The 25,900-nt window shown below is 35.7% G+C and overlaps 1 protein-coding gene across 1 annotated transcript in view; it reads right to left on the bottom strand.

The window, feature by feature from the left end:
• VPS13C (vacuolar protein sorting 13 homolog C) overlaps window positions 1-25,900 on the bottom strand; it is a 1,402,311-nt gene that overhangs the window by 138,348 nt on the left and 1,238,063 nt on the right. The window contains 1 exon segment of the mRNA XM_053719302.1: window positions 10,842-10,983. Coding sequence (XP_053575277.1) covers window positions 10,842-10,983 — 142 coding nt within the window.

Raw genomic sequence — 25,900 nt, 5'->3', positions numbered from 1 at the left:
ATTTCTATTGTTCTTCTTTTTATTCACATGCTGGTTAGTGAGAAGAGCTTCTCTATCTATATTTAGGGCTCTGATTCTGGCGGTATTAAGAAGTTCTCTATTGTAACCTTTCTCTAAGAATTTATCTGTTAGAACATCAGCTTCTTTGTTATAGTCCTCTATATGTGTACAGTTGCGTCTGATTCTCTGATATTGCCCTATTGGAATGTTGTTTTTCCACTGTTTGTAGTGGCCACTTTTGGCATTTAATAAACCGTTTCTGTCAGTAGGTTTATGATAATTTTTTACACATACTTTATTGGTATGGTTGTCACAGTATATCACTAGATCTAAAAAAGATATGGATTCGGGTGAGCATTCATATGTAAATTTTAAATTTAAAAGATTACCATTGATATGTGAAATAAAATCATCTATTTGATCCCTAGGGCCCTGCCATATAATTAAAATATCATCTATATACCTGAAGTATTTAAAAATGTTATTAAAAAATGGGTTATTGTTCCATATATATCTGTCTTCGAACTGGGACATGTAAATGTTAGCATACGATGGGGCAAAAGTGGTCCCCATCGCCGTACCCTGTATTTGATGGTAGAAGCAACCCTCAAATAAGAAGTAGTTATGTGTTAAGACAAATTGTACAGCATCCACTATAAATTTACGTTGTACCTCAGGGAGATGACTATTACATAATGTATCGCTAATTGCCATGGTACCTTGTGAATGGGGGATGCTAGTATAAAGAGCAGCAGCATCGCAGGTAATCCAGATATAGTCTTCCTGCCAGTCTAAACCCTCCATTTTGTTAATAACATCAATGGTGTCTCTGAGATAGGCTCTTGAGGATATAACAATAGGTTGTAGGTAAGAGTCCACATATTTGGATAAATTATCACATAGAGAGCCTATCCCAGAGACAATGGGTCTACCAGGAGGGTTAAGAGGATCCTTGTGGATCTTGGGTAAGTGATAAAAACATGAGATTTTTGGGGCCACTTCATATAAAAATTGATATTCTTCTGTATTTAAAACGTTCAAGGCCTTAGCTTCATTTAAAAGTATAAATAATTCTTTTTTGAATTTCTCAGTAGGATTAAAGGTTAGAAGAGAATACGTGTCCCTATCGGATAATAGGCGTTGTGCTTCTGCTATGTAATCTATCCGATTCTGCACTACTATGCCACCGCCCTTATCGGCAGCTCTAAATATGATATCATAATTTGCACTCAGTGTTTTTAGGGCTATTCTTTCTTCTTTGGAAAGATTATCATTTTCTAATTTCTTTCTATTTACAGTTTTATGAGAAAGTTCCTCAATATCCTGGCATACTAGTCTATTAAATATTTTGATGTATTCTGTTTGGCTGTGAATGGGATAAAAAACAGATTGACGTTTCAAAGGACAATGTTTCACAGTGAAGTCGTCCATGTCCTCATATACTGATAAGTCTGATAAATTAGGATCTATTCCAATCGGACTGTCATCTAAACTGGCCCCTAAATTTTCTAAGATGAGGAGATCATCAGTATTAACATTATTTAAATGTTCATGTGTACTGATGTATTTGGAAAAATGTCTTTTTAGTGTGACTTTTCTCACAAATTTTTGAACGTCTATATATAGATCAAAATAGTTAGGTGTATTATTTGGAGAAAAATTTAAACCCTTAGTTAATAGTTTTAATTCGCTAGTGGAGAACTCTTTATTAGAAAGGTTAAAAATCATCTTGCTATTAGCTTCTAATATCCTCTCTCTTTGTTTCTTTTGCCTAGATTTGAATCCTCCCCGATTCCCTCTTGATCTAATTCGTCTATGGTTCTTTTGGGGTTTCTCTGGTTTAGAGTTTTGTTTAGAATATTCTCCCTCCCTGAGTAGTGCCCTTCTAAGTGGTGATTGGACTGTGTCTGTTGTTTGTATTGCTGTTGTCCCTGTTTGTGCCCCCCCCCTTGTAGTCTCCAGGGGGGTATCTCTAAAAAATGACGATTTTCTTGGACTTGATTATCAGTTCGATAATTGGCTCTAGGTGTATATGTAGACCTATTATTAGAGTCCTTTTTATTGTGATTCATAGTTTTGGGTTTAGCTCCTTCATATTGCCATCTGGGTGATTGTGGTTGTGTATCAAGGCCAAAAAATCTATTTTGTGTGGGGACATCATGCCATACATTTTCATCCCTATATTGATAATGAGTCCCTACTCTTGAATTGGGGTAATCGTGACTTCTATTGTAATTTCCATTTTGTTTATTTTTCATTTGAAAATTCGGTTTATTCCAATCTCTTCTCGGTGTTTGATAAACACGAGTATTGGTTATATGTGGACCTGTAGAGGTTCTATAGTTGTTATTACTATTACTATTGGATCTTTCAGGAAGTGGTTCCCTATTTGAACTAGACAGGGACTCCGGTTGTATGGCCCTATTTGACTCATCCTGACCCCTATTTCTGTGTGATGCATTTTTTCTATATGAGTACACCTGGTCTGTTTTGAAATCCTCCAAATCTCTTTGCAATTTTTTGGTTTTATTAATTTGTAATTCACTAGAAAAAGAATCTACCCTTTGTTGGATGTTTTTATTAAGCTCCTTCCATTTCTGGATGTGTTCAAAGGGTTGTATCTTTGTCACTAGGGTATCAATCTCTAATTTTAAAGAATTTAATTTATATTCTCTATATTTGATAAGTAATTTGATGAGTGTCTTAGAGCATGTGTGCAAGATCTGTTCCCACTCAAGTTGGAATTCAACTTCATCTAGATTGAAAGCTGGAAATTTGAAAATCCTAAGTCCCCTAGGAATGATATCATGGAGGATGTAATTATCTAGGAGTATTAGATCCTGCCACTCCTTTGCATCTTTCATTAAAAGTTTTTCTAGATCTCTGAATAATACTATAGGATCTATTAGGGAGTCTTTGACTATACTGTTATTATCCAATAAGTTAGATGACCTTTGTCTATTGTTACGCCAGTTATTATCCCCAAATTGGGTATGAGCCTCAGAAAAAACCTGGACAGGATTGGTTTCAATACTAATTCCTGATTCAGTGTTATCCATTATATAGTATAGTAAAATGTAAAACAATAGTAAAATATAATGAAAATAGTTGAATACTATAAATATTATAAATAATAACAACAGTGAAAATTATAAGCTGCTCTACCTGGAACTAAAAAACTACAAAGAAACAGGTGTATATATGAAAATATACGGTAAAGCGCTATATACTCGTTCCAAACAGTATGATGTTACAAAACACCCAGTATGAGATTAGTAAACATAAGGGTAAACATCAGGGTACACTGGTAACTGGATTTATCATATAGCCAGTACACAGGTACTCACATAAGTCCAGAGTCAAAGTTACTGGTGTTTAAGTCCAAGAGATGTCTCCCAAATCACAGAGAGAAATAAATAGATGTGTGTGTGGTCTCGCTGCTCCTCCAAACAGGACTTCCGAATTTCCCAAGAAACTGTATAGAAAAGAAAAAAGCAGAGGAGCGCCGACTCAAATGTAGGGATAAAACAATTTATTGGAACAAAAAATGCGGTTCAATAACACTCACAAGATAAAAGGGGTATAATACATATCTGGGCCGTCTGCCATGAAAAATCCCCCTGCGGTCAGTACACAGTCACTCCGATGTTGGGAGGTAAAAATTCCGGCTGTTAGAATCTCCCGCTTGGTATTCGGTCCTTACCACACCGCTCTGCAGTCGCGGGTGGTGACGTAAAATTCAGCGTGCAGTATTAGTGGTTGAAAGTAGATCAATACACTACGGATCCCTTGTAGGGACAAACGAAGTTGCGAGCCTGGATCTTTCTTCTACGCGTTTCGTCCTGATCGACAGGACTTTGTCAAGAATACTTGAACGGCTCTGCTGGCACCTTAATATACCAGCTTTTAACCAATGCGGTTCAGGCTCTGGATTAGTGTAACTTAGACAGGTCAAGTATATTCACTAACTTATTAGCGATTATTGTTAAAAAGCTATATACCTTACAAATTTGTGATCTAATAATATACATGATACTAAAAAATATACATATAACAGTGCATATAGATGAATATAGACTTAAAAGGCGAACTGATTGGATATAAAACTAAATATATAAATGTCACAAAATACCAGCGAATGTATACATAACCAGTATTAGATTTGCTATATATACTGCATGAAGTATTAGTATAAAATCATTATATAATATACAAATACATACCTATGGTTCAAATATTAGATCATAGTTTCTCATAAAAACAAGTTTCATAGGAATTTCTATATATTCACTGTAAAATAAAATTGTAAAAGAATAAACTATAACACTTCAATAAAAGCTGTGTATCATATTACTAAAACAGATATATATAGAGCCATTAAAACTGGATATACATATAAGGAGAACCAAGATAAAAATTACTTCTTAAAAAATAAATTATTTCATAAAAACGCTTGTATATCTAGTTCAATGTTTAGCCCCTTAGGTTCTAAGCAGTCTAGAGTTTTAATCCAATAGGTTTCTCTTTGTCTTAATTTCAACAGTCTATTAGTGTCCCATTTGTCGGGTGCTACCCATTCAATGATTTTTATACTAAGATCTTTTGGATTTTGATTGTGGCAAACTTTAAAATGATGTGAAACACTATGATTGTCGAAACCTGACTCAATATTTTTAACATGCTCTCTGAGTCTGTATTTGATTTTTCTTTTCGTCCTACCTATATAGATTTTTCCACATTTACAGCTCAACTGATATACAACATAAGTGGTATGGCAAGTGCATCTGAATTTGCACTTGTATGTCCGTTTGCCATTGTAATTGTTAAATGTAGTATGGTTACTATCAATCAAAGGGCACATAATGCATTCAGAGACCTTGCATGGATACAGGCCTACCTTACTACCACACCAACTAGTAAGAGTACCATTTACTGTTTTTTGTCGAAGTTTGGTGGGTGCTATGTAGTTTTTAAGATCCTTATTTTTCCTAAATATGACCTCAGGCTTATCACTAAGTGCCTTCTGTAATACTGGGTCCAGTTTTAACACATTCCAGTGTTTATTGATAATCTTTTTAATGTGGTGATGTTGATTGTTGTATCTTGTAATAAATTTAACAGATCCCTCTTGGAGATTATTTCTATTGTTCTTCTTTTTATTCACATGCTGGTTAGTGAGAAGAGCTTCTCTATCTATATTTAGGGCTCTGATTCTGGCGGTATTAAGAAGTTCTCTATTGTAACCTTTCTCTAAGAATTTATCTGTTAGAACATCAGCTTCTTTGTTATAGTCCTCTATATGTGTACAGTTGCGTCTGATTCTCTGATATTGCCCTATTGGAATGTTGTTTTTCCACTGTTTGTAGTGGCCACTTTTGGCATTTAATAAACCGTTTCTGTCAGTAGGTTTATGATAATTTTTTACACATACTTTATTGGTATGGTTGTCACAGTATATCACTAGATCTAAAAAAGATATGGATTCGGGTGAGCATTCATATGTAAATTTTAAATTTAAAAGATTACCATTGATATGTGAAATAAAATCATCTATTTGATCCCTAGGGCCCTGCCATATAATTAAAATATCATCTATATACCTGAAGTATTTAAAAATGTTATTAAAAAATGGGTTATTGTTCCATATATATCTGTCTTCGAACTGGGACATGTAAATGTTAGCATACGATGGGGCAAAAGTGGTCCCCATCGCCGTACCCTGTATTTGATGGTAGAAGCAACCCTCAAATAAGAAGTAGTTATGTGTTAAGACAAATTGTACAGCATCCACTATAAATTTACGTTGTACCTCAGGGAGATGACTATTACATAATGTATCGCTAATTGCCATGGTACCTTGTGAATGGGGGATGCTAGTATAAAGAGCAGCAGCATCGCAGGTAATCCAGATATAGTCTTCCTGCCAGTCTAAACCCTCCATTTTGTTAATAACATCAATGGTGTCTCTGAGATAGGCTCTTGAGGATATAACAATAGGTTGTAGGTAAGAGTCCACATATTTGGATAAATTATCACATAGAGAGCCTATCCCAGAGACAATGGGTCTACCAGGAGGGTTAAGAGGATCCTTGTGGATCTTGGGTAAGTGATAAAAACATGAGATTTTTGGGGCCACTTCATATAAAAATTGATATTCTTCTGTATTTAAAACGTTCAAGGCCTTAGCTTCATTTAAAAGTATAAATAATTCTTTTTTGAATTTCTCAGTAGGATTAAAGGTTAGAAGAGAATACGTGTCCCTATCGGATAATAGGCGTTGTGCTTCTGCTATGTAATCTATCCGATTCTGCACTACTATGCCACCGCCCTTATCGGCAGCTCTAAATATGATATCATAATTTGCACTCAGTGTTTTTAGGGCTATTCTTTCTTCTTTGGAAAGATTATCATTTTCTAATTTCTTTCTATTTACAGTTTTATGAGAAAGTTCCTCAATATCCTGGCATACTAGTCTATTAAATATTTTGATGTATTCTGTTTGGCTGTGAATGGGATAAAAAACAGATTGACGTTTCAAAGGACAATGTTTCACAGTGAAGTCGTCCATGTCCTCATATACTGATAAGTCTGATAAATTAGGATCTATTCCAATCGGACTGTCATCTAAACTGGCCCCTAAATTTTCTAAGATGAGGAGATCATCAGTATTAACATTATTTAAATGTTCATGTGTACTGATGTATTTGGAAAAATGTCTTTTTAGTGTGACTTTTCTCACAAATTTTTGAACGTCTATATATAGATCAAAATAGTTAGGTGTATTATTTGGAGAAAAATTTAAACCCTTAGTTAATAGTTTTAATTCGCTAGTGGAGAACTCTTTATTAGAAAGGTTAAAAATCATCTTGCTATTAGCTTCTAATATCCTCTCTCTTTGTTTCTTTTGCCTAGATTTGAATCCTCCCCGATTCCCTCTTGATCTAATTCGTCTATGGTTCTTTTGGGGTTTCTCTGGTTTAGAGTTTTGTTTAGAATATTCTCCCTCCCTGAGTAGTGCCCTTCTAAGTGGTGATTGGACTGTGTCTGTTGTTTGTATTGCTGTTGTCCCTGTTTGTGCCCCCCCCCTTGTAGTCTCCAGGGGGGTATCTCTAAAAAATGACGATTTTCTTGGACTTGATTATCAGTTCGATAATTGGCTCTAGGTGTATATGTAGACCTATTATTAGAGTCCTTTTTATTGTGATTCATAGTTTTGGGTTTAGCTCCTTCATATTGCCATCTGGGTGATTGTGGTTGTGTATCAAGGCCAAAAAATCTATTTTGTGTGGGGACATCATGCCATACATTTTCATCCCTATATTGATAATGAGTCCCTACTCTTGAATTGGGGTAATCGTGACTTCTATTGTAATTTCCATTTTGTTTATTTTTCATTTGAAAATTTGGTTTATTCCAATCTCTTCTCGGTGTTTGATAAACACGAGTATTGGTTATATGTGGACCTGTAGAGGTTCTATAGTTGTAAGGTAGGCCTGTATCCATGCAAGGTCTCTGAATGCATTATGTGCCCTTTGATTGATAGTAACCATACTACATTTAACAATTACAATGGCAAACGGACATACAAGTGCAAATTCAGATGCACTTGCCATACCACTTATGTTGTATATCAGTTGAGCTGTAAATGTGGAAAAATCTATATAGGTAGGACGAAAAGAAAAATCAAATACAGACTCAGAGAGCATGTTAAAAATATTGAGTCAGGTTTCGACAATCATAGTGTTTCACATCATTTTAAAGTTTGCCACAATCAAAATCCAAAAGATCTTAGTATAAAAATCATTGAATGGGTAGCACCCGACAAATGGGACACTAATAGACTGTTGAAATTAAGACAAAGAGAAACCTATTGGATTAAAACTCTAGACTGCTTAGAACCTAAGGGGCTAAACATTGAACTAGATATACAAGCGTTTTTATGAAATAATTTATTTTTTAAGAAGTAATTTTTATCTTGGTTCTCCTTATATGTATATCCAGTTTTAATGGCTCTATATATATCTGTTTTAGTAATATGATACACAGCTTTTATTGAAGTGTTATAGTTTATTCTTTTACAATTTTATTTTACAGTGAATATATAGAAATTCCTATGAAACTTGTTTTTATGAGAAACTATGATCTAATATTTGAACCATAGGTATGTATTTGTATATTATATAATGATTTTATACTAATACTTCATGCAGTATATATAGCAAATCTAATACTGGTTATGTATACATTCGCTGGTATTTTGTGACATTTATATATTTAGTTTTATATCCAATCAGTTCGCCTTTTAAGTCTATATTCATCTATATGCACTGTTATATGTATATTTTTTAGTATCATGTATATTATTAGATCACAAATTTGTAAGGTATATAGCTTTTTAACAATAATCGCTAATAAGTTAGTGAATATACTTGACCTGTCTAAGTTACACTAATCCAGAGCCTGAACCGCATTGGTTAAAAGCTGGTATATTAAGGTGCCAGCAGAGCCGTTCAAGTATTCTTGACAAAGTCCTGTCGATCAGGACGAAACGCGTAGAAGAAAGATCCAGGCTCGCAACTTCGTTTGTCCCTACAAGGGATCCGTAGTGTATTGATCTACTTTCAACCACTAATACTGCACGCTGAATTTTACGTCACCACCCGCGACTGCAGAGCGGTGTGGTAAGGACCGAATACCAAGCGGGAGATTCTAACAGCCGGAATTTTTACCTCCCAACATCGGAGTGACTGTGTACTGACCGCAGGGGGATTTTTCATGGCAGACGGCCCAGATATGTATTATACCCCTTTTATCTTGTGAGTGTTATTGAACCGCATTTTTTGTTCCAATAAATTGTTTTATCCCTACATTTGAGTCGGCGCTCCTCTGCTTTTTTCTTTTCTAACTTTTTATACTACAACAGTGGAAAGCGTCAGGTTTCTAGTCAAAATTTAAGCCAGCCATGTGGAAAAAACTAGGCCCCAATAAAGTTTTATCACCAAAGCATATATAAAAACGATTAAACATAAATATCATAAGGGTATTACCCCTGGGAGTAAGCATGATACCAGTCGTTATTAAATCACTGTATTCAGGCTTAACTTACATTAATCCGGTATCAGCAGCATTTTCTAGTGTTTTCCATCTCTAGAAAAAATTATAACTGCACATACCTGATAGCAGAATAAACTGCACGCCATTCTCTCGCTGAAGTTACCTCATCTGTGTAATCCCCTCAGACATATGTGAGAACAGCAATCGATCTTAGTTACAACCTGCTAAGATCATAGAAACCTCAGGCAGATTCTTCTTCTATTTACTGCCTGAGATAAAATAGCACAACTCCGGTACTATTTAAAAATAACAAACTTTTGATTGAAGAAAATAAACTAGCTATATTTAACCACTCTCTCCTACAACGTCCTTTCTAGTTGAGAGTTGCAAGAGAATGACTGGGTATGACAGTTAGGGGAGGAGCTATATTACAGCTCTGCTGTGGGTGTCCTCTTGCAACTTCCTGTTGGGAATGAGAATATCCCACAAGTAATGGATGATCCGTGGACTGGATACACCTTACAAGAGAAAACCATAATTAAAATTGCTAAATTATTCTTTGTATTAATCTGTCCCGCCACTAAAAGAGCACATCATGGCCAATCTGCTCATTTCCGCAAACACTTAGACCATAGTGTAATAAGTCTAAAGTGAGTAGTAAGGATGTGTAAATATTAACGTACCCAGCTATGATGTACTCCCTGTGGGTTATGTGAGTGCATGTAGTTGTTGACTTACCATGAGATGCACTCACTGTACTGTGCTCACCAATTGAAGAAATAGTCTGTTTCCAGTAGAGAGCCCATACAGTGCTGTGTACGTCACAGCAGAGCATTTCAGTGTGAAGTATGTTGACACTCCAACAGGAGGAGCACCGATACTTGTGACACCTGTGATAGGCTTGTAACTTACTCCTCACTGGGAGTGATTGTGTCACTGCCCAATACTCTAGTCCTCTCTCTGTCTCTCAGTAGCAGCTCTTTGAGGGGGAACATGGCCCTTAAATTTGTCTGATGACTCCTCTAAACAAAGAATCTGGAGCAGCTATATTCTTCACATTCCTCCTGGGAGGCAACTTTAAGCCTGGCTTATCAGAGAGATGGGAGGGAATAAATGCTCTTGGAATTTTTTTCCCTACTAGTGGCCAAGTGTTGAATCCCAGGAGCAATGGATCGTGGACTTTCACCACCTTATGGAAGAAAATGAGCAATTTCTAATTCTCAGAACTTAAAATGTACCCTGCTGACACATCAAGGCTAACTCTGCCACATATACGTTCCTAATTGACTTTATCAGATAACAACTGCAAAATAATGTAGTGTATACTAACAATATGAAAGTGGTTAGCCTTGTCGTCTGTGGACTAAAGCCCAGATAGATTGCTGCTCCAAATTATGCAAATGGTGGGTGGAGTTTGGCGATTTAAATAATAATGGTAGTAAAAACTTAAGACTTGGCTGCTATTTTATTCCATAATTATACAACAAAAAAATGTCTTGTAATTACAAGTTTTTTTTACTGTCCCTTTAAGCATTAACAAATGTCTACAAATAAATTTGCTGCATAAGACTCCACAAATCGTTCCAACAATATATTAATTCATTACATGTAACCCTCTTAATTTTCTGTTTCTTTGACCCAACAAAAAGTAGCTAAACCAACTATGTTCCTTTAACCATTAATGGGGTATTTATTTCTATGTTTGACTTCACCTTATTTGGATATATATATATATATATATACAGTATATACACACATACATATAAACAGTATTTTCCTTTACTCACCTCAAAGTTGTTGTCTATCTTAGTCCATCCTGGTACTTGGGTGGTAAGGTATTCCTTGTAGGCTTGTTCTAACTGTATGATCTGTTTCTGGTGGAAAGGCTTCCACTTCTGCTTTGGCTTCATCTCCCATACAACACCAGAGCTATGAGACAAAACAGAAGGTTCATTGTTTACTATGATTATTGTTGCTTAGCAATGGAATAAGAGTTTTTTATTTATAATTTGACAGTAAATAGAAATGTTTCTCAAGTCATCAGAGGTTAATAACACCTAAGGGCCAGATTATGAGTGGCGAACTAACGGTTATGCAAGAGCGATACCAGGTTTATCATGGCTGTTTGTGTGTGTTGGATGTAGCGCTAGTATTACATGTTGAAAGTAAATGCGATCGCTTGGTCGGGATAGTGCAATCTCAGAGCTCGGGTTAACTGTTTCGCGAAACAAAAAGTGTCACAAAACACTATCTAATGAAAATTATTAAAAATATTGCACTAAAAGTTATAAGTGCTCAAAGATATGAGGTCTCAAGTGCTTAAAAAAAAGGCTGCAAAGGGCTTTAACATAGAGAATCATACATATACATGTCTACAGATGTATATATATATATATATATATATATATATATATACTGTGTATATATATATATATATATGTTTATACGTGTGTACCCATGTATTTATGTGTGTATATATGTATTTACAGACATATTTACACACATAAATATATGTGCATTGGACCCCTTTGCAGTCAAGTAGATAAAAACATGTAAAAGCACATGTATGCAATATTCATATTTAATAAAGGTTTCAACTATGTATGTATTGTAAATATTTCACATTCCAATGTTCTGCACATACCAGAATATGTTCCATGTATTTTTAAATAGATATTCCTACATATATCTGTATATAGCTATACCTATATATATATATATATATATATATATATATAAAAATATATATATATAAAGATAGATAGGTATAGATATATATTGTACCAGAATACCATCAAATGAAAGGTAGAAATTACCAATAAATAGAATATATTCTTCTATATGAAGAACATTGGAATGTGAAATATTTATATTTTCATGTCGGGTAGCGCACTTGAGAATATATCAGTTTTGCGTGCAAGTAGAGTGTTAAAAATTGTTTTTACCGGGGGGGGGGGGGGACTTCCGGGCAGCAGCCATGAACGCATAGCTGCATGCTGCTACAGCTTTTCTTTACTTATCTTGAACAATTTTCCTCCAGCTGCTCGATTTATATGACTCTCTGCAAGAGATGTTCTATATTTTGTAAGCCGCAACTATTGTGCACAAAATTATTGGAATCGCTGCTGGCATCGGCGCCTAGAGCCATTTTAAGACCTTGGCCTTCGCTATACCCTCCGGCAGGGCGCCTTGGCCCAGTCGTTAAGCAGCACTGTGTGTGCTTTAAACATATATCTTACTACCTACTGTCGCTATATCTCTAAAAAGGTTCAGGGGATTTACCTACCATCATCTACGACATGGAGCCCTCTGACAGAGATTTGGTTAATGCTATGGCGCACTTACTAGATCTACATTTACAACGTCTCGCGGCCAGCATTTCTGCAGCGTTAAGTACCATAACTATATGCAAGCCACAGAGAGAGGAGCTACCGGGTCGGGTAAATATGCAGATACCATTGACCGCAAAGGACTAAAACATGATAGACCATTCAAATGAGCTGCACATGAATGATCACCCATCTCGAGGTAGAGAGGAGCGAACACACCCGAAGCTACAGGCAATTCATGCTGAAGATAAAGCACCTGTTTCTGAGATTTGCCCTACTTTAGACCTCTTTGAGTTCACAACAGTGCTAACGAAAGCTTTTAGAGTAAGACGCAGTACAGTCACCACTTCACGGAGTGTTAACTTTTTTTGTTATAAAAAAATCCAGTCTCCGTGGCTGGACTGTGGGCAATTAACTTTGCTGACTTAGGGTCATCTGAGATCGCTGGAGGCACTGACTTGTCGCTAACTTATAGACCCTGCTACCAGGCTTTACCACCTCACCTTGGAACTTATCTTTTGAAAACGGGAGTTGGTTAAATATGACTATAATTAAGTGTCCTTACTATCTTCTGCTTGAACCTTTATGGCGATGGTAAGCTCCGCTGAGGGGGAAAAAAAAATGTGACTGATCATCTCTCTTGTAGCTAACAAGGGATTTTCTATCCGATCTCTGAGTTCACCAGTTTTGTGCTGCTGTTATTGTCTTTTTATCTTGGCAGGCTGATCGCAGGACTTATATATATATATATATATATATATATGTACTTTTTAATAGCACTGACTACTCTGCATTATTGCCAGTCACTGATTTGCCATTGTTATTTAGGTTCAGACTTGTTAAATGTTATGTTTTTACATGTCATATCGGTATAGTTTATTCAAGTTACAACCCCCCAATTACAGTATGGGACGGGGCACTCTGTACATCCTAATATAATATCGAGGTGGGAGCTAACTTTACTCTTAATATTTCTCCCTCTGTGGAGCTATTTTCATATTAATAAATATAGTCGTATGGTCATGTATGTGCACTATGCAGAGTCAGCATACTTACAGTTAATGAGCTGTAACCTAACATTTGTAGATAAAACCCTAATTTATCTTATTGTCAATAAACCTCAATGACTCTCCTATCAGTTTTCCAGGTTGCACTGTCCCATATTTTTTCAGCTGCTGTTGGGAAATCCTTATACTTCCAGGTGTTTTGACCAGGTAGATCTTACTGTTATAGGTTTATATGTTAAAGTGATGCTATAAGACTTACTTACCCATATCAAATGGCGTTCTAAATTCCATTTAGCCTCCAACACAACTTATAAAGCAGTTACATACAGCTGCCTTTTATTTATATATGCTATTACCCGGTTTGCTCCCTCTATACTTTGAATAAGTGATACTCATCTGTTCTATACCCAAGATGGAGGGGATTACTCTGATAGCTGAGCTGATAGATTGTACAACTCACAAGGTTATCCCCTGCAATCCCTCCCTTGTCTTAAGCCCTTAATTTCTAAGAGCGGCTTCATATACCATAAGTTAATTTCCTCTATTTTTCTTACACTAAGTTGATGTAATTAACAACATTAGAATATCAACATGCTTACTAAAGCAATAATCTAGTCTAATAAAATTAAAAAAACGAGGTTCCTGTCTGGAGACCCAAGAGTTGTTTCCTCCATTAGCAATAGTCTCCATATATTTTTTTATGCACACATCTGAGGTCCAAGAGTGGCCTCTGGTATCAGCTGGGAGGTACTTCAGAATGTTAGGCATTCTATCTGTATACTATATCTCTAAAATGTCCTTTTGAAATATACTATGTATTTATGGATTTGTACCATGTGAAGCTTACATGACATTATTATTATGTTTGGTTTTCTTTTTGTCCCATGTATGCCTTGCTTTGAACCTCAATAAAAAAAAGAAGAAATTACTTATTTTTTGCTCCATTGACTTTTATGGGGGAATACATTTTTAGTGCGCGTGATAATAGACTTTTACGCTTGTTGGGTTGGCGTGCAAGCAAAACCTTTTAAGTTTTAACTTGTAATATGAGCACTACCTGACGCACGCAAAAAGCTTACTTCTAGCAGAATTAGTGTGCGAGAGCGATAAATACCATAATCTGGCCCTAAGATATTTAGAACATATTTGGCTGTGCACAATTGATATAATATTTAAATCAGTAAGTGTGAGATGATTAACCCAGCAGAAATTTCATTATAATATGGCTTGTTAGTGGACCCTGATGATGATGAGAAATAATATTATCCCACCACATATACTCCATTTTATAAACTCAGTTACCGTAAATATTTTAAGGTAACGTTTATGTTAGAAGCACATTTTATATATCAATGGGCCTTTTACAAGAAGGCTAATTCTTGTATAAAGAAACTGTCAATTATTTTTGGCTGAAAATTAATCCAAAAACTTAATCACATAATCTGACCAGATGATAAACTTTCTATAGCATACCCTATCTTTCCAATATGCTGTGACCCTTCAGCATGCTAACACATTCTGTATGCATTAGGATCTTTAACAAACAGTCTTCTAAATTATTTTGAAAAATAGTGTTAATTGTTAAATTAAACTTTTTTTCTTTTTAGACCTCTGAAGCCAATAGAGCTGTGAGAGTTGTCTTTACAAGCCAATGAACAATGAATACCTAGTTGTGCTACCTGCATGATGCATGAATTTTTGCGTAGTGCTGAAACTGGAAGGAAACTACAAGTAAACACTTAACATAAGACATATTTTATCTAAGAGCATTACTGTTTATTATTTTATTTTAGGTCCAAAATGTTATTCTACTTTACAGTATAACTCTCTGATATTAGTTCTTCATTGCCTCTGCCTGGAGTAACTGAAAGCTCTAAGCCCTCTGCTCTTTCCCATGTATACCTCTTATCTTGTCAAACAAACCAACTAATCAGTATTTTCACTATACTCAAAGGACATACTTTATTGTTTAATCACAAACTCATTGCTTTCTGTCTAACCTATATCAAGTAAGAACATTCAACCTTATTTAAAACCACCACACCTTAATACAATCCAGATAGTACCCAACAGATCAAGGGCCTTGACTTGTTCTACATCAGTATGTTTATTTATAATTAGTTTTGTTATCACTGTGCATTTTTCCAGGTATTTTATAAATTCCATAAACGGCACACAAAATATATAATTGTTATAGTGTAAACACGGCAGCATAAAAGATGATTAAATGTAAGGTTGATTTACTTTATAATATTTTTTCAGTTCATAGGTGTACAGTATTTAAGAATTTAAATTCACACAGCGCATCGGGCCAGCTGTATAGTCACAGCCCGGCCCGACCGCGCCGTTATACACAGTGCAGCTCGCTCCTGCTGTCAGACAGAGCAGGAGCGAGCTGCACTTAGTGTTATGGCGCGGTCGGGCCGGGCTGTGACTATACAGCTGGCCCGATGCGCTGTGTGAAACAAACAGACCCGCTCAGAAGAGCGGGTCTGTAAAACAGACGTTTTTTTAAAAAATTCAAAGGGAATATTAAGTTTTATAAAGATTGCGCTAATATAATGTTATATAATTCTGCACTATGTGCAGAATTATATAACATTATTTTTGAGGTTTACTGACACTTTAATTTCTAAATGAACAAGAAGCGGCGACTACTGCGGTAGAATTAGCAGTAATTCATTCAGGGGGAGAATTTAAAATAAATCAAAGCTTTAAGCCACGCTGTCAAGTTGATTGCAGCATCTTTCTGTCCTTTGCGGGGACCTGAGAAATGGATAAACAAGGAAAAAGAAATTGTAAATTCTTTAGTGGCTTGAAGATAAAATTTCAAGGCCCATACTACATTCAGGTTATGAAGTGAGCCATCTTTAGCATTTATTTCTCTCTTTGGGCGCTGGACAGAGAGATGGGACTAAAATGTTTTAATTGATGGTTTCAAAAGAAACAACTTTAGGAAGGAAAGAGTAGTTAATTCTTAAAACTGCTTTATCCTGATAAATAAAAAATCAGGTAAGGAGAATCACAAGATAGAGCAGAAGCTTAGATGCTCTTCTGGTAAATAAATGGCTAAGAGAAAGAGAACCTTTCAAGACAACAGATAAATGTAGGTTCAAACAGCTGAGCTTGAAGGAAACCTCAAAAGCAAGTTAAGGTTCCACAGAGGGGTAAGCAGGCCTGATAACTGGTCTTATCCTGACCAAAAAATCTTGAACAAAAGCTTGAAAGTCTGGAAGCCTCAAAATCTTTTTGTGATACAAGACAGATAGGGCAGACAATTGGCCTTTAAGGTAACCATTATAAAGGCCATCCTGCAAAAAAAAATTAAGGATTTGAGAAACCTGAAAAGGTTCCAATGGTAATTCTAAGACTCACACTAGGGAAGGAAAACTTTCCAGTGTTTGTGATAAATTTGTCTTGTAACAGGCTTACTGGCCTGAATCAGTGTCTCACCTGTTCTGAAAAAAACTTTCTGAGACAAAAACATAATTTATGTAAGAATTTACCGGATAAATTAATTTCTTTCATATTGGCAAGAGTCCATGAGCTAATGACGTATGGGATATACATTCCTACCAGGAGGGGGCAAAGTTTCCGAAACCTCAAATGCCTATAAATACACCCCTCACCACACCCACAATTTAGTTTAACAAATAGCCACGTAGTAGGGTGATAAAATAAGGAGTAGAAAAGCATACAAAAAGAGGAACTGGAAATTGTGTTTTTATACAAAAAAAAACATAACCACCATAAAAAGGGTGGGCCACATGGACTTTCATGTAATTGGCAAGAGTACATGAGCTAGTGACATATGGGATAGAAATACCCAAGATGTTGAAGTCCACAGAAGAGTCACTAGAGAGGGAGGGATAAAATAACAACAGCTATTTCCACTGAGAAATGAAATCCACACCATAATTAAGTTTTCCTTGAAAAAACTTAAATCAAAAGCAGTAGAATCAAACTGAAACCGCTGCCTGAATAACTTTTTTACCAAAAGACTGCTTTAGAAAAAGCAAAATACATTAAAATGGTAAAAACAACATTTTGGAAATTTGATCATCTTAAGCTTCACTCTGAAAAAGCCCAAGAAATGGTGACTGAATTTAGCAGAATGAGCTGTAAATCTCTGAGGTGGAACCTACCCAGCTTCCAAATAAGCCTTGAAAAACAAAAGCTTTAACGAAGATGCCAAAGAAATGGCAGAGGCTTTCTAACCTTTTCTGAAACAAGAAAAACAACAAATAGACTAGAAGTCTTCTGAAAACCTAATAACCTTGATAAAGAGTTACGAGCTCTTACCACATCCAAAGGATAAAAAGAAATCTCAAAGAATTATTTAGGATTAGAAAACAAGGAAGGAACAACAATTTCTCCACGAATGTTGTTCAAATGCACAACCTTAGGAAAAAAAGAAGTCCACAAAACAACTTATCTAGATGAAAAAAATCAGATAAGGAGACACAGAAGAGAGAGCTGATAAATCAGAAACTCTTCTAGCAGAAGTGATAGCCAAAAGAAACAATACTTTCCAAGAAAGTAGATAATCTTTAAGAAAATATAGACTCAAAAGAAATCCTGGACCCAAATTAAGATTTCAAAAAAGGAGAATTAATAAATGAACAGGCTTGATACAAACCAAAAAGCCTGAACAAAACAGTCAATATCAGGAAGTTAAAACAATCTTTCTAGGAAATAAAACAAATATCAGATTTTTGTCCCTTCAAAAAAATTGAAGACAAACTTATCCAAACCAACCTGAAGAAACTGAAAAATCCTAGGAATTCTAAAAGAATGCCAAGAGAATTTATGAGAAGAACACTATAAAATATAGGTTTTCCAAACCTGATAATACATGTTCCTTGAAACAGACTTATCAGTCTGCAACATAGCGATAAAAACTGAGTTAGAGAAACTTCTATGACTAAACACAAATTAATTTCCATACCCCCAAATTAGGAATTTCAGATCCTGATGGAAAAAAGCTCCTAAAACAAGAGGGCTGGCCAAAGAGAAAGCAGCCAAGGATGGCAACTGGACATCCGAACAAGATCCACATACCAAACCTGTGAGGCCATGCTGATGCTATCAGAAACACATAGCACTGTTCCAATATAATCTTGGAAATCACCTTTGGAAGAAAAAAACAGAGGCGGAAAGATGTAGTCAGGTTGCAAAACCAAGACACTGCTAATGCATCCACCATCTCCACCTGAGGATCCCTGGACCTGAAAAGGTACCTGGGAAATGGAGAAGACACATCAGTATAGAAACACCATTCTCCCGGATGTAAAGACTGATGGCTGAGATAATCCACCTTCCAAATGTCTAAAATTGTAAAAAATAGACAGGAGATGAATTCCATCTAAGAACAAATTCAAGATACTTTTTAATTGCTAAGGAACTACGGGTCCCTATTGTTGATTGACAAATTCCACAATTGTGATATTGTCTGTCTGAAAGCAGAAAGCGAAAAAGTTCTCTCCTAAAAAAAAAAAGGCCAAGCCTGAAAGAGCTCTGAAAAATAGCACAGAGTTCTAAAATATTGATTGGAAACCTCGCCTCTTGAAGTTTCCAATCAATATCCACCTTCCAAATGTTAAAAATCGTAAAAAATAGACAGGAGATGAATTCCATCTAAGAACAAATTCAAGATACTTCTTAATTGCTAAGGAACTACAGGTCACTATTGCTGATTGGCACATGCCACAATTGTGATATTGTCTGTCTGAAAGCAGAAAACGAAAAAGTTCTCTCCTAAAAAGAGGCCAAGCCTGAAAGAGCTCTGAAAAATAGCACAGAGTTCTAAAATATTGATTGGAAACCTCGCCTATTGAAGTTTCCAAACCCCTTGTGCTGTTAAAAGACCCTCAGACAGCTCCCCAACCTGTAAGACTTGCATCCATTAAGAATACAGTCCAGGAAGGACGAACAAAAGAAGGCCCCCTGAATAAAATCATGATAGACTAATCACCAAAACAGAGAGAGTAGAGTGTTAGGATTTAAAAATATCAACTGTGATATCTAAAAACAAACCCTGTATTATTGATTTAGTATGCAAAGCAAAAAGAGAACTCAGAGAAAAACTAGCAAAGGGAACCACGCCCGATGTCACGAGACCTAAAACTTTCATGCATATAACCACTGAAAGAAATGTTCTAAACTGTAAGTTAGACAGGCTAACGCCACTTACAATTGACTTATGTCCGATAAAGACAAAAACATGAACACACAATCCATCTAGAAACCCAAAAAGTAGTGACCCTATGAGGAATCACAAAACTCTTAGGTAAATTAAATCCTCTAACCATGTTTTGAAAAACAAAACTTAGTTAATTCATTAAGGATTCCACAAAAAGAAAAGTCCATATATTTGAATCTCTCATATGTATGTATTGGGTACTTGTAAAGTGCGTCTAATCACCTGTAAGGGACTGAAGACGCTGCTCACTTAATCGACCTCGGAAGAATGAAAGGCTGAATGGACCTCGCCGGAAATCGAACCTGCAACCCTAAGGTTGATACAGAGCTTAGCCAAAGTGCATTAGCATGCTGAGCTATCTGTCCGGCTTTAATAAAAGAAAAGTTTTAAGCTAATACCAAGATACCATCCAAATAAGGAAGCACCACAATACCCTACTGACTGAAGACAGAAAGAAGGGCACCAAGAACTTTTAAAAAGATTCATAAAGCTGTCACCTAACCAAATGGAAAAGCGACAAATTAGTAAAGCTTAAAAAGAAAATCTCAGAATCCAGTGGTCTGAATTAAATAAAATATGAGGATAAACATCCTAAAAAATGGAATGGACATGAAATGACCTTAACAGAAAGGCATAATAGTCCTTATAATCGCCAACTTAAAAGTTGAGACTCGGACAAAACAATATAAAAGTCTTCAGATCCAGGAATGGACTGAATAAACCTATCTTCTTAGGGGCAAAGAATAGAATTGAATAGAAACTCAAATCATGTTCCTGCAAAAAGAACTGGCATAATTACTCCTGAAAAAAATTCACACAGTGTACTGAGAAAAAAAGATTCTTCCCATTAGAGGTCTCAGTCTAAAAATCTATTCAAACCCTAAGAATAATATAGAATTTGGACTGAGTTCATCCAAAAACAATTTAATCTGCCCCCCACCAGAAGGACTGGTTTGAGAACCGCACCTTCATGCAGTCTAATAACTAGTAATTATAAAGCGTTCTTTTCCCAGAAGGATACAAAAAAAACCTTCTTCAGAGCTTACACTCAGAGTTAACCAAATTAGCAGCTGATAAAAACAGTTATTATTACCCAAATAAATGGTACACAATAAATTGACCTCAAAGGCCAAAGAGCTGTATTAACCCTGTCGGGAAATGAATCTATGACCCTTGGATCTAGAACATGCGTTTATAGTCAGGATATTCACCAACTGATCTACATCACCGGCTTAAAGTGGGGCAGAAAAAAACTCTAAACCTCCAGAAATAGTGGAGATAATAGAAAACAAATAAATTATTATCCTAACAGGAGAGAGATAATAAAATATATTTGAAATCATAATAATAAATATAGTAAATATAATTAAATGAATACATCTAAAGTAAATAGAGTTATATACTTGAGAATCTGAAACTGCTTATGCTAACTGTTCAACAAAGGTTGAGAGAACAGTAATGTCAGCCACAGATAAAGCTGAGCTAAAAATATAAACAGTACGTGAATACGTGCTCTACTAAGGTTATATTCAATTTCTAAAGAATCCTGAAAACAAGTACCAATTTCCATAGAAATAGTAGTACAGTCCCAAGAGGGAATCAGAATAACCATTCTCTAGAATATAATACAGATAGTATATTGAATAGGAAAAAACCTCAAAGCAAAAATGTTAAAATCCAGATGTGAAAAAGGATTATTAACATAGTTAATAGGAGGACTAGACTCCTAAAAGCTATAAACAGAAACATTTCCGTAACAAAGAACAAAAAATGTTCAAATGAAAAATAAGGAGAATTTTTAAACTGTCTGATACAGGATCCTTTAAGCCAAAGAAACCTTCATCAGTAGAATAAACTTAAGTATGCTGTCGGTCAGAACAAAATTAATTAGAACTTAACCATTTCGAAAAGACCTGGTAAGTTTACTTAAAGGCATAATAGCAGTCATAACCTTTTATGATATAAGCAACAACATGTGATGTTTGGAGATGAAATCAAGTACATGAACTGAATATGTAAAAAAACCAGTAAATGTTATTGTACATGTAGAAACATTCGGCTAGATTACGAGTTTTGCGTGAGAGGCTATGCGGTGCTAACAAGCAGTTTTCCCTCACCGCTCACTTACCTGCAGCGCTGGTATTACGAGTTTTCAGAAACCTGTCGTTACAAGACAAGAAGTGAGCGTTGAGCAAAATTTTGCTCCAAATCTCACTCCAATACCAGCGCTGCTTAAGTCAGCGGTGAGCTGGTATAAGGTGCTCGTGCACGATTTCCCCATAGGAATCAACGGGGAGAGCCGGCTGAAAAAAAGTCTAACACCTGCAAAAAAGCAGCGTAAAACTCAGTAACGCAGCCCCATTGATTCCTATGGGGAAATAAAATTTATGTCTACACCTAACACCCGAACATGAACCCTGAGTCTAAACACCCCTAATCTTACACTTATTAACCCCTAATCTGCCGCCAGCAACATTGCCGACACCTACATTATATTATTAACCCCTAATCTGCTGCCCCCAACATCGCCGCCACCTACATTATATTTATTAACCCCTAATCTGCCGCCCCAATGTCGTCGCCGCCACCTACCTACACTTATTAACCCCTAATCTGCCGCCACAACGTCGCCGCCACTATATTAAAGTTATTAACCCCTAAACCTAAGTCTAACCCTAAACCTAACACACCCTAACTTAAATATAATTTAAATAAATCTAAATAAAGTATTCCTATTTAAAACTAAATACTTACCTATAAAATAAACTCTAAGCTAGCTACAATATAACTTATAGTTACATTGTAGCTAGCTTAGGGTTTATTTTAATTTACAGGCAAGTTTGTATTTATTTTAACTAGGTAGAATAGTTATTAAATAGTTATTAACTATTTAATAACTACCTAGCTAAAATAAATACAAATTGACCTTTAAAATAAAACCTAACCTAAGTTACACCTAACACTACACTATAATTAAATAAATTAACTAAATTAAATACAATTACCTAAATTAAATTAAATTAAATTAGCTAAAGTACAAAAAACAAACAAACACTAAATTACAGAAAATAATAAACAAATTACAGAAATTTAAACTAATTACACCTAATCTAATAGCCCTATTAAAATAACCCCCCCCCCCCCCCCAAAATAAAAAAAACCCCTAAACTAAACTACCAATAGCCCTTAAAAGGGCCTTTTGCGGGGCATTGCCCCAAAGTAATCAGCTTTTTTACCTGTAAAAAAAAATACAAACAACCCCCCCAACAGTAAAACCCACCACCCACACAACAAACCCCCAAATAAAATACTAACTAAAAAAACCTAAGCTCCCCATTGCCTTGAAAATGGCATTTGGATAGGCATTGCCCTTAAAAGGGCAGTTAGCTCTTTTGCCGCCCAAACCCTAATCTAAAAAATAAAACCCACCCAATACACTCTTAAAAAAACCTAACACTAACCCCCTGAAGATCGACTTACCGGGAGACGTCTTCATCCAAGCTGGGCGAAGTGGTCCTCCAGACGGGCAGAAGTCTTCATCCAAGCCGGGCAGAAGTGGTCCTCCAGATGGGCAGAAGTTTTCATCCAAGCCGGGCAGAAGTGGTCCTCCAGACGGGCAGAAGTCTTCATCCAGACGGCATCTTCTATCTTCATCCATCCGGCGCGGAGCGGGTCCATATTCAAGACATCCGACACGGAGCATCCTCTTCATCCGACGACTAACACAGAATGAAGGTACCTTTAAGTGACGTCATCCAAGATGGCGTCCCTTAGATTCCGATTGGCTGATAGAATTCTATCAGCCAATCGGAATTAAGGTAGAAAAAATCCTATTGGCTGATGCAATCAGCCAATAGGATTGAAGTTCAATCCTATTGGCTGATCCAATCAGCCAATAGGATTGAGCTCGCATTCTATTGGCTGATTGGATCAGCCAATAGGATTGAACTTCAATGATAGGTGATATATCCCTGCTGGGTAACAAAACCCTGAGTACTCTGCTGCAAATGCAACACTGCATGACCCTGTCTAGCAATAGACACAGGCTCAGCACATAGGTTACAAAGCTGAAAGGGGGGAAGAACAACACTTTCTTACATAGCAAACGCATATGAGAATGGGTTCAATTCTAAGGGATCAGTGTCATGTCCTAAGACACTGCACAGGACAGGCAAGTAGGTAAAATTAAATAGCAGCACAGAAATACAGTATAACAGGCACGGAGAGGGTTAATACCCTCAGGGGAACACACATATATTGGCCCAAAATTGGGTACTGTCTCTTTAAGAGAGGAAAAAAGTACTTTAAAAAATGACAGTTTGGGTCAATAAAGGGTTAAATAATTATAAATGTATGCAAAACTTTAGTTATTAAGGGTGCTTAGCACTTTAAAACTCTGAGGAGAAATTACAGTATGTCATCAAAGATGGCCACCGTTTGTGAGGGAAAAGAGCACAGTTTTGTCAGGTAAAAGTGAATTCCCTGCACAAGAGAATTACTGTCACTGCCAATGTACTCCTTTAAACTTCTCTGTCCTATTCCCAGTTGTCTGAATGGGGATATCAAGTTTCACATCAGTTTTAGAACCCCCTTCACAATGGAAGTGTAGACCAACACTTCAAGGTCTGTTATGTGGGGTGGTTTAGCTTCCTCCTGTAGGACTGGACTTTAATCCCACATGTGATGACTCATGGACTCTCACCATCTTATGAAAGAAACATAGCTTTTATTTATATTTAAATAAAAAAATGGGGGTGGAATGATTAAAATTAATTCACAGTAACACTGAAGCACAACACTAAAATAATTAAAATGTTTAGCAAAGTGTGTTGGAGTAGAATTTTATACTTTTTTATGAACAGATATATTATTGGAAATTTACTATCAAAAACAGTTTGATCATTGTAAGTTATTAAAGGGACACTGTACCCAATTTTTTTCTTTTGTGATTCAGATAGAGCATGCAATGTTAAGCAACTTTCTAATTTACTCCTATTATCAATTTTTCTTCGTTCTCTTGCTATCATTATTTGAAAAAGAAGGCATCTAAGCTTTTTTTTGGTTTCAGTACTCTGGACAGCACTTTTTTATTGGTGGATGAATTTATCCACCAATCAGCAAGGACAACCCAGGTTGTTCACCAAAAATGGGCCGGCATCTAAACTTACATTCTTGCATTTCAAATAAAGATACCAAGAGAATGAAGAAAATTTGATAATAGGAGTAAATTAGAAAGTTGCTTAAAATTTCATGCTCAATCTGAATCACGAAAGAAAAATTTTGGGTACAGTGTCCCTTTAACATTATATGTAACAATAACGAACAGATATCCGGAAAATCCACCATTATATAAACACTCTATTTGTGTACAGCAAACTCTAAAGGGTCAATGAAAACCAACATTTGTTTCTTTCACAATAAAGATTAATGCAAGCAAATTTAAACAATTTCTAATTTTCTTCTATCAAATTTTCTTCGTTCTCTTTGTATCTTTTGTTATATAAACTGGGCCAATGAAACCAGTAATTCAGCTAAGGGGGATAGATTTTTACATGTTCTCAGGGATAACTTCTTGTCACAATTAATAGAGGAGCCAACTAGGAGTAACGCTATATTGGATTTAGTGCTATCAAATAATATAGATATAACATCAAACATAGAAGTCAAAGAACATTTGGGTAACAGTGATCATAACATGGTCACATTTGAAATCTCTTTTCATAAGCAGTGTCTTAAAGGTTTAATCAAGACTTTTAATTTTAAGAAAGCAAAATTCAACGATTTAAGGAAATCATTAAATAACATAAATTGGGACAAATTATCCTCTAATAAAAATACAGAGGATAAATGGATAACATTTAAAACTTTGTTAAATAAATATACATATCAACAAATACCATATTGTTATAAAAATAAAAAATCCAAGCCAATGTGGCTGGATAAAAATGTGTTAAGAGAAATAAGCAAAAAACGTAGAGCATTTAAATTATTCAAAGAAAATAGTACAGATTCAGCATTCCATATTTATAAGGAATGTAACAAAGCAATCAAATTAGCCAAAATTGAAAATGAAAAATGAATTGCAAAGGATTCTGTCTAACCCTAAAAAATTATTTAAGTACATAAATAGCAAAAGAAAGACAATATAGGTACATTAAAATACGTGGAGGGTAGCATTATTAACAGTGACAGGGAGAAGGCTGAGGTACTAAACAAGTTTTTTTCTTCAGTATACACAAGAGAGGAACAATTGGCTGATACTTTGGAACAAAATAGAACATGCCAGCTCTCACCATTAACTGGGTTAT

Source organism: Bombina bombina, chromosome 6 (assembly GCF_027579735.1).
Source record: "Bombina bombina isolate aBomBom1 chromosome 6, aBomBom1.pri, whole genome shotgun sequence".
Lineage (NCBI taxonomy): Eukaryota > Metazoa > Chordata > Amphibia > Anura > Bombinatoridae > Bombina > Bombina bombina.
Note: the sequence above shows the minus strand (reverse complement) of the source record. Positions and strands in the feature narration are given on the sequence as shown.